Source organism: Nothobranchius furzeri, chromosome 9 (genome assembly GCF_043380555.1).
Source record: "Nothobranchius furzeri strain GRZ-AD chromosome 9, NfurGRZ-RIMD1, whole genome shotgun sequence".
In the NCBI taxonomy this organism is placed as follows: domain Eukaryota; kingdom Metazoa; phylum Chordata; class Actinopteri; order Cyprinodontiformes; family Nothobranchiidae; genus Nothobranchius; species Nothobranchius furzeri.
In genome coordinates this window covers 58059579-58069970 of record NC_091749.1, presented here as the reverse complement: position 1 = coordinate 58069970, position 10392 = coordinate 58059579, and the positions used below count along the sequence as shown (strand labels likewise).

Genomic DNA, 10392 nt, shown 5'->3' with positions numbered 1-10392 from the left:
AGCTGGTATTATAACTGGTCTAGAAGGAAAGCTGGGGCATCCGTAAAGATTGTGCTCCCGAGCCAGAGAGGGGAAAACGTCTGGAGAACCTGGGGGGTCATTGACACTTAAACCATCATGGACAGAAACATGCTACAAATATGAAAAAAAAAGACAAAAGTCTTGGTTAATGAGGCAGTGTTTAATTCCTGGTTATGCTGGGCTATTAAACCTCAACCTTGTTCTCGTTGCAGCAGAAATGTAACTGTTTTCAACATTCTTCTCTAAAATATCCATCATATTAACGGCTTGAAAGCTGGTGACAACTGTCTCCCACTCCCAACACAGGTGTGCTTCTTGCTGCCTGACTAGACCAATCAAATAGGCTGACTGTAATCACCTGAGTAAGCCAACAAAGCTCTTACAGGGGGATTTGCTGCTCAATCTGCACATAATTTTCTTTTTAGCAACAAATGATCAGGAATACCCCTCAACAGACACTCATCTGATTCTTTACAATTTGCCTCCAAATCTGACCCAAGAGATCAACTGCAGACTGATGGGTTAAAAACATACTTTCAGTATGGTTCAAGTTTTGCAAATGACACTTTAGCCTTGGGTTAGTCTAAATAAGTTAATGTGAGCTATGATATGCCATATATATATATATATATACACATATATATAACCCTGAAAATACATTATGCAAGTCAGTATAAACAAAAAAGTGGTTATTCAGAAAGTTCTGTTAAAACATTAATATTGGTGCACTTTGGTGACTTTTTAAAAGCTTTTTTCACTCTATGTTCTGGAACTTTACAACTTTGGATTAAGCAGACAGAGAGAAAATTAAGTTAATTTGAAGAAAAAGATGCCCAAGCATTATTGAAGATCTTCCATGCTGTTCACAAGAAAAAGCTGTGTCTACAGTACGTAGTCTATCTCTGAGTACAGCGAGTCCGTCATGTCCTCTTCACTCGATTCGTCCCCTTTAAGACACATGGACCCCCGCCTGTCCAACAAGGAGGAACAGTTACAGAAGCAACAAGAAACATGTGATTTAAATTTGACATTCTTACCCCAGGTGCTGGCACTGAAGATCTCCTGCACAGGGGCAGTGCTTCCTTGGCCCCCCGTCTTGTGTGTCCCTGGATAACAGCTCCATCAGGTGGTTTGAGGCACCAAAGCAGCGCTCGCGTTCAATGGGCTTGGCTGAACAAACTGGGAAGAGTAGGGCTGAACACACACACACACACACGTTATGAGAGAACATAGCCAATGACATGGCGTTCAGATGCATGGTGCTTTTGTACCCTTATGGAAAACACAGCAGAGGTCGAGGTCGCAGTCCGTCTGCTGCTCACAGGTGCTGCCGGCTTCACCTTTTGTTGCATTTTGACTGCATTGACCCCACACACACAGCTGCTGGTGGCAGCACTCCACATCTTTAGTGCAGGACTGAATAAAAACAGACATGAGTCTCAGCTGGATAATTAATTACTTTTTGTGTCTCTCTTTATTTTCATATATGCAGCGACAAGGCTGTCAAATTTAGTAAAAATCTCTGAGTGAGATATTCTTAAACCTTTATTTCTTGGTTTTGCAAAAATGACACGATAAGTCTGGCAGAGAAAGACCACTTTAGCCATTTTGGGGTTAATTAGGATGATGCAGTAACTTTATAAATGTAGCCTAGTTCCTTCTACTTCTGTGTAGCTCAGATATGAACTTTTTTTTCTCAGCATAGTCGCGTTTTAAGATTGTCAAAAACGTGTCTCACGCTAAAGTTGACAGCCCTGCAGTGATTTTGACAAACTGCAGATCCTTCCCTCTGAGTATTTATTATCTGTGTGCTGCACTCTAGTCTGGCAGCCTGCCAACGTGCTTATCCCTTTGCATTGGTTTTTGGTCTACCATTTTACCCAGGGATGATAAAAATCATTTCAGCAGATCAGAACACTTGGCTAGGATAAAACTGAACAGGAACACAAAAAAAACATCTTGTTTAAATGTCCCTTGAATGATGCTGAATCTGCCTAAAGGGGAAAGGTCGTGTTTAACCTTGACTCGGGCTGTTCTGCGTTCACGAACAACACACTCCTGTTACACTTGTGGAAACAACTGCAATGCAGTGCACGTGGAACCCTGGCAGCCTGGAAGTGTCATGTAAGACGAGAACTCCTTTTGTCCTGATGGCATAACGCTTAAAAGCTTGATCGTTTATTCTGGCGTGTCAATACTAACAGAAAAAGTTATCCGTCAGAATAATCACATTACTAATCAGTTAGTAACGTATTTAGTGATTTCATTTGACAAATTAAAATCAGTTTAGTAAACAGGTTTTCAATTAATCTGACCAAACTTACTGAATCAGTTTCTTTGCATGGCTGACACTTGGAACTATGGGTGTGATGGAGGCAGAACCTTCCTCCTCCACACTCATCATCCGTGATGCATCCCTGTAACAAAAATATTCTGAACATTTTTGCAGCTTGACAGATTTTATGTTGATATGTATTATACAATCTTGCACCTCTAACAGCAAACACATCCTTGGACTCATTTTCTCATGGTAAACTTAGCATCTGAAATCACACGTTCACGTGCTCACAAGGCTCACACCATTACATATTTATACACCAACATTTTTCGGTGCATGTTTTCAGTCACCACTTTATAAAACTGACTCGACAAATTAGTTGCAACTACTTCCATTTGTCAGCTGTGATTATTTTTGGCCAAACGATGCATGCATAATTTAATTCACAGAATGCTGAGTCAGCAGCTCTGATGATGCAACATTTCCAGTGTTGAGAAGCTCAAACTGAGCAGCTTAACACCTGCAAACAAGAGTTCTCTGGTGTTTATTTATTTAGCAAGCAAATGAAATAGACTTGCATGATCAATGTGATTCTCCAGGTCGTTGTCTGGGACGGCTGAAGAGATGATGTTGGTCTCCTGTTTCAAAGCCAGACTTTCTGTTAGGTTTAATTAATTAGGTAAATGAATCAGTGTTGTTTACTATCCTACCTGCTCTGCTGAGGTGTGAACAAATTCATCATTAGTCACCTTATCAGAAGTGGTTTCATTCTGATGGCTCTGAGGAAGGTCATTATGATGAAAGCTGACACTTTTGTTTTCCTGTTGAGATCATTTAATAAAACGTGTATTAAAACTCCTCGATCTGCCTTTGAACGTAAAAATATTTTAAATATATATGCTTTTATTAGAATAGACACTTTACTAAACTACGAGTGAAAGCACATGCATTTTGATCAAAGCCATGCCAACATCAGCCTGAGAGGTGCAACTGGCTGCATACTTGGGGAAATGCATCCTCGGGCTTTGGATGTGGGTCCTCCGGCAGCTGCTCCACAAATACGCGGTCCAGCTCGGACGGTCCTTCCACGATGTGATTGATGCCTGAGTAGGCTATCTCGGGGAGGATTCCGTCGCATACTGCTGTCAGAACCAAAACCAGCAGAGATGATCGCATCATGGTGCTGCTGCTGCTTCAGACGCACCGAGGAGGAAGACGAGGGTGTGGCGACGCAGCTGAGCAGAGAAACAAACCGCGTCACCACAGCTGATGTTCCCGTGGATGGTCACGTGCTCGTGCATATTATTCACATATTAAACTTTAAATTATGAAGCCAAAATAATCATGGTTGTGTTTATATTTATGCTTCCAACTCTTTAATGTGAAGGTAGCCTAATATAGCCCTGCTTGGGACGATGTAAAGTATTTTTATAAGTGTGTAGGCTACCTTTACAAGTTGTTTTTTGTAACACACAAAACATCAAAGGCATCTCATAAAAGTAGGTCTGGGGATGTTGCATACATTTTTTTCTACAGATAAGCTTTTCACAACATTTAGCTTCCTTCTTCTGACTTTATTACAGCCAAAATTAATAAAAAAAAATTTATTTTATTCGCTTCTCTAACCCCCCCCCCCCCCCCCCCATCTCTCTCTCTCACACACACAACCTCTCAATTTTGATCTCGAAATTGGGATACAACAACGAATGTACTAGCCCTATTTGGCTGTCGTGCAAACCACATTTATCAAGATGTAAAAAAATAATCGATATCAGCAATACATTTAGATGATATTAAATTACATAAATAGCTGTTAAAAGCCACAAGAACGTGTAATGTAAAAGTTATACAAAAATATAGTTACAAAAATCTAGAAATGTAAGTAAAATGACGGAATGGATTATAGGGCATAGTGAATAAAAATACGGCATTTAAATCAGAATTGGATTAAACAAATATTGTATAAATTCAGACTAAATTTTTATATTACGCAGTAAAATTAAGAAATAATAAAACAACAATTTTGCTACAAAAAAATAGTATTTTTCTGTTCATATAAAAACACGTTATATACATGCCGACCAGATGCTGGCGCTGTATTAAAAATAGCAGACAGCGAAAAGACGAAAAGGATCTTGGGAGTTTTAGTTCTCCGTTGAAGACTGTTGACTTGATTTCAGATCGGAGAACAAAACAACAAAACAAGACTCCAAAATAAGAAAGTTGTGTTGTATTTGGTGAAAAACATTAGATTCGTATGCCGTGACTTCAAGATAATTTGGGTGGATTCAGCCACCGTACGCACTGGAGCTGCGAACTTTTGGCGAAAAGAAACAGGAAGTCGTTAGCTTTGTGGGACGTGTAGTTCCGTTTGCAGGCCGCTTAGCTTGGTAACAGCGCGTACGATAATAAACAAACAAAAACAAATCAAAAGCTGCGTTTTTAACTCGTCTTTCGGGAGAAAAACATGCCCGGGTTCACGTGCTGTGTTCCTGGCTGCTACAACAACTCCCACCGGGATAAGGAGCTTCGCTTCTATACGTTTCCTAAGGACAACGCACTGAGGGAGCTGTGGCTGAGGAACATCTCCCGTGCCGGGGTCAGCGGTTGCTTCAGCACCTTTCAGCCCACAACGGGACACCGAGTCTGTAGTGTGCACTTCGCCGGCGGGAGAAAGACCTACAGCGTGCGAGTGCCATCCCTTTTCCCGCTGCGAGGCGTGAATGAGCGCAGGAGCCGGCGGGGCAGAGGGAGGAAAGTGTCCGCAGCGATCCCTATACCCGCTACGAGTATCCTGGGGAGCACCGCAGTGGGAGCCGATGGCAACGCCGGCGGCGAGGCGGGCCACGAAAGCATCACTGTGGTCCACATAGGCCAAAACGGGGAGTACCTGGGCACAGCGCGGCTACCCGCCCCGACTGTGGGAGCTTGTTTCCCCGAATCGGACGATGGTATCGAACAAATCATAGTCGGTGAGTCTTCAGTCGAAACTGGGGCCGCCGTGCTCCAGCTGCCCGTCCAGTACGTCAGCGTGACCTGCAGCCCGCTGGACCACTCGTACTCTCTGACCACCGGCACCACGTCGGCTGAGCTGCTACGGAAACTGAACGAGCAGCGAGACATCATCGCTCTCATGGAGGTGAAAATGAAGGAGATGAAGGCGACCATCCGCCAGCTGCGGGTGTCCGAGGCCAAGCTCCAGGAGGAGGTGCGGGAACGGGACCGGCTGCTGCTGTGCGGCCATACGGCGGCCTGTGCAAGGAACAAGAAGAAAGTCTGAAGACACCTGGACCTGTTAGAGACACTTGACAGACTGAGAGACTTTTGAGACAGTGTTTAAAACGAAACGAAAAATGAGTTTATTTTCAACAAGTAGACCTGCTTTTCTTAGAGGCCTGATTTAAAAAATAAATAAAAAGACTTCCTGAGTCATGTAGCACATAGGAAAAAGCAAATTTCAGTTTATTAAAAAATAAAATGCAGTTTTCCTGCAGTTCAGCCAGGATCAAAGACACATTTATGCCCCATATTTGCAAGTGATCTGATAGTTTGATGAAATTAATTTAGATTAACCTAAATCGTGTTTTTGTTCTATTCCAAGGTTCTAATTTTGCAGCTTAAAGGTTGATAGGAAATATTTCACGAAGAATGGCAGGACATTAGGATTTCCTTTTCATAATGAAAGTACTTCCTGGTAGTTTTATTCATGTTTGCAGTTGAAGTTAATAAAAAAAGAGTTCCATAGGAGCACAAAATATAAGATGCCAATAAAAATTCTATCATAAGGACACACTGTGTTACATTAGTACAACTTGTTTATCTTTTTAGAAAAAAAAATCTTATATGCAATTTGTCTCCAATGGATGAGAAGTGGGAGGTTTTCAAAAATGAACAAAGATGTCCTATTGCCTTCTTCTGAACATTATAAGACTGCTGAGTGTTTTGACATCACTGACATTGTCTGCTGCATCTCATAGTGCTGTTCATGAGTGTTTTACATGTTTCTGAACTCCATCTGACTGCTTTTGGAAATGATGAGCTCTATGCAAGAGCCTACAGATGTGTTACTGTGACCCCACGACTTCTTTTAGGTTTGAAAGATAAAACCTTTGATCTGCAAAGTGTTTTTGGTTGATTTGAGAAGGATGAGTGAAAGCTTTGCAGTGGCGCTTTATTAAACCAGTATTTTTTTTTTCATTTCACCTGACTTGTGGAAAATAAAGTTTTAGAATATGAGACTTTCAATCATAAAGATTTGTGATGGAAACTGATAAACCATACACACTCCTGCTCAGTCAGACGTGCACTATTTTTAAAGATTACATTTCAAACAATAATTTCCCATTAAATGATGGGAGGTGAAATACAGAAGCAATTGTTTTAGCAGTAGAAATGATGAATGTTAAGGATTCAGGAGGCAATATGTGGAGGTCCAGTGAAGTTGAAATAAGATGACTTAAAATATTAACTTAGAAAATTACATCAAGGGCCCAAACCATCACGTTTTTAGTCCCTGTGGGCCATAAAAAATGTCACTATTATTTATTAAACACAGAAAAAAAAATCAAATGTTAGTATCACTCCACCACAGCAACCTTCTACAGGGACAGAATTAGTCATTTGGGGGTCACAAAATCAACCAGAGAGCCACAAGGGCCCTGCGCTGCACTCTGGACATGCTTAAATTCCTCTCCTGTTGCTACATCCAGAATCATGTTAAACCTGAAGAGCATAAAATAATAAAACTAGGTTGTTGGTCTGAAGGGAAGCAGTAGCATTTGGAAATGTTTTAGAAAAACTCAGAAGAAGAAGCTTGTCCTGCAGATTAAATGTTGCAGCGTGATTTTTATCCTGTAGGTGGCCTGCAGATAAATGCTCTGTTGGTGAAGTTTTAGCTCCCATCATTATGCACTAATTCTCTTCATCTGTTTGTGCCTGCTGGATTCTTTAAGGCTCGTTTTCTAATGAAACTGACTCAGTGCAATAAAGTAAATGTTGATTAGTAAGAGCCTGTACTGCTATGGGGTTCAACGTCAAATAAAACACAATGAGAGAAGATGAATGGACAGAACAGAGCCGACTGCATAGAATAAGGATCCAGATCCCTAATCTCATCTGGATTTGTTGGTTTTTTTTAGCAGAGTTGTGTAATGCCTTAATCCAGCACTGTCAGTCAAATTTTTTCTTTTCTGTTTCTGCTGCGTTTCACTGCTGATGTCTTTATATTCAGAACAAACAAAAGCTTCTAGTGTCAGGTGGCTCTAAATTTCTATAGAGTACTTACGTAATATGAATTATTTTAAATATGGTAAACAACTGAGGGGTTAGTTTGAAATCAGAGCATAAAAACAGCAATCATCTGATACTGGTGCATGTGGAACAAAAGTACAAACACACATTTGTATCGACAATGGTCTGTCAGTTGTTGTGTCCTTGAGCAAGGCACTTCCTCCTCCTTACCTGCTGCGGGTGGTCGGAGGGACTGGTGGTGCCCGTGCTCGGCAGCCTCACCTCTGTCAGTCCGCCCTGGGGCAGCTGTGGCTACAACGTGTATATGTAAATGTAAATCTATGTGAATGGATGAATGTCGTCTCTAACTCAGAAAGGTGCTACAGGTGCAGGTCGCTTATCAATAGAATTCAGGATATCTTGATTTTGCAGTTACAGTCAGTGAACTGAATGGCAAAATCCCAGTCTCTGTTAGGCAATTCCCTCTTTTGAGAGGCTGATATTTGTTAGTTATAAACACACACACACACACACACACACACACACGCACACACGCACGCACGCACGCACACACACACACACACACACATGCACCTGGGAGGAGACTTCTGAGACAGAAAACTCTTTCCTTTGCTTCCTCTGGTTCATGCTGTGTACACACAATGCCACCAAACAACACAGTGACTACCTGGAGCCCTATAAATAGGATTATAAGATAGACACTGTCATGTTCTGTGTCGTTGTGGTCCCCAGTCCACTCCAGGTTTCCCTCCAGGTTTCACTCATGTTCCCCCTAGTCACTTCATAGTTAGTTATCCCATCCCATTTGGCGTTAGTTTCCCCATAGATTCCCCATAGATTCCCTCTCTTTTGGTTCTGGTCTCTTTAGTTTCCCAAGTTGAAGATTTAGTGTTTCTTGTTTGTTCTGGTTTCTAGTTTCAGTTTTGTTAATTCACTTATCTTTAGTTCTCTGTATATTTGTATTATCTAGTCAGTATCTCCCTTTATTACAATGTGTTCCTCCCCCACTTATGTGTCTCTCCTGATCCCTTCAGCTCACACTCCCCACACACCTGCTACCTGTTTCCCTGATTGCTTCCCTCTGTGTATAAAACCCTGTCTTGTCTCTCAGTGTGTGTCGGTCCATCGTCAATGTTGTTTTGTCCCTCTCTAGGTACTCTAGGTTCTCTCTCCTAAGTGAGCTTTTGATTTTTGCCACTCAGCGTTAATGTATATGAGGCTTGGCTTCCTGCCTCTTTTGGAGTTTTGCTCATTGTCCTAAAAAAAGGATGTTCTTATTTATGCATCCGCTCCTGCCTGAGTTTTTTCTGGGTTCCTGCATCTTGGGTCCAATCCTCCCTGCTCTCAATGTGACCGACACCTGTGATGCTAATTATTGGACACACCTTGAATTAACATGTCCCTTTGGTCTCCTTATTTTCAGTCATTTCTAGGGGTTCCATCACTTTTTTCCAGGTTGCGGGTTTTTCTTTTAATGACCGAAGGGCACCAGCAGTTATGTCCATGTCTGTATCTGAGACCTGAATCTATGCAAATCTGTTGATTTACCAACCATCTCCTATGTGGGAAATAAATGAGATCATGTGTGCAAGAGGCTTCCCAGGACTCGCCCTCGGGTAAAAGGTGAAGAGCTCAGAAAAGAATTGCTGCTCCCCCTCATCAAAGGATCATGTTGAGGTGGTTTGTGCTTCCAGGATGTCCTCAAATGGGAGGTGTTTCTAACATGACCCGACGGTAGATTACCATCTAGGCAGACCTAGAGCTCGCTGAAGAAATTAAATCTTTTTATGTTTTTACTCACATTTTCTGACCTGATGTTTCTAAAAATCTCTCATGACAAAATTAGCCCCATAGATGTATTGATCTGGGTCAGACGCCTACTCACACAAGCAGATTACTCTGCACTTAATGGTTGTTTTAAGCTGCAGATTAATAATGAGCTCCTTCAGTATGCAGATGTGAAACAGGATTTGTACTAATAAACCCAGTGAGAGCCATCTGGGAGGTTGAGGTGGACAGGAGGAGCACACTGAAGTCAGAAAGTTATTTAAAGTGGAAATGAGATGGGAGATTTACAACCAACCATCCTTATGATGTTCAGACATCGTCCAGGTTGTTCATTAATTTAATGCATCCCATTCTCACACTCTTCTGTGGCCTCTTCATGACCCAAATCGTTGTAGATGAATCCTCCCACGGGCTGCAGCAGGTCTCTGAGGTCGGTGTGCATCTGCGCCAGACTCCCAGGTGAGCTGAATTCTCTTATCCTCACAGGGTTCTCCATCCATCTGTCCATGTGGAACAACACAAGCTACACAAATCCCCTTCACACTTCTGACGGAGTCGTCTCCCACCGCTGTGATGAAAGCTCCTCGTTTCAGAGCACAAGCTGTAGGGTGGTGTGTTACTGAGTGTGTGTGTATGTGTGTGTGCTGAAGGAACAATCACCATTATACCAAACATAAGTCATTTGTGTTTCGAATAAATGTTCCAAATACTGAATACCGGAAATGAGACGGCTTTAATCCATTGAGCTGTGCTGGGAGGCTGTCATTGGTCTGCTGCTTCCAAGCTCTCCAATGCCCTCGCCTCTATAGTACACACACACACACACACACACACACACACACACACACACACACACACACACACACACACACCATCCTCTTTACTCTCGATGATGCATTGGTCCCTTCAACTGTTAATCCAGCTGGCTTGTGCCTCAGAGTATTGTTGTACTTTTTCAATCTGATGAATTCCCAACGGATGGAAGACAACATTCCGTTTTAAAGCAGTGACTTTCCCCTCTTTGGACTTCCAGCGAGTTGGAGCTTCAGTCTTGC

The 10392-nt window shown here is 42.1% G+C and overlaps 3 protein-coding genes across 4 annotated transcripts in view; 2 read left to right on the top strand and 1 right to left on the bottom strand.

Annotated features, from left to right (window-relative positions):
- Positions 1-397: 397 nt before the first annotated feature.
- On the bottom strand, positions 398-5330 carry dkk3a (dickkopf WNT signaling pathway inhibitor 3a). 2 transcript variants are annotated; one of them, XM_015952954.3, is made up of 8 exons: positions 5190-5330; positions 3302-3534; positions 3010-3120; positions 2878-2937; positions 2346-2438; positions 1293-1437; positions 1059-1215; positions 398-991 (listed from the first exon to the last, which is right to left on the bottom strand). In XM_015952954.3, exons 2-8 carry the CDS (start codon positions 3476-3478, stop codon positions 904-906), a joined length of 831 nt encoding a protein of 276 aa, XP_015808440.3. In that variant the 5' UTR covers positions 3479-3534; positions 5190-5330; the 3' UTR covers positions 398-903. The 2 variants fall into 2 exon arrangements, with proteins under 2 accessions (XP_015808440.3, XP_015808441.3); XM_015952955.3 differs by having other exon boundaries at positions 3049-3120.
- Positions 4574-5786, top strand: thap11 (THAP domain containing 11). The gene has a single exon (XM_015952956.3). The coding sequence runs from the start codon at positions 4767-4769 to the stop codon at positions 5577-5579; it is 813 nt and encodes a 270-aa protein (XP_015808442.1). The 5' UTR covers positions 4574-4766; the 3' UTR covers positions 5580-5786.
- A 4426-nt stretch (positions 5787-10212) lies between these two features.
- The window catches only part of LOC107381583 (neuritin-like protein), a 5927-nt gene continuing 5747 nt past the window's right edge, over positions 10213-10392 (top strand). Inside the window, exon 1 of the mRNA XM_015953329.3 lies at positions 10213-10392. This exon is cut by the window's right edge and continues 99 nt beyond it. The gene's annotated coding sequence lies outside the window, so the exon portion shown is untranslated.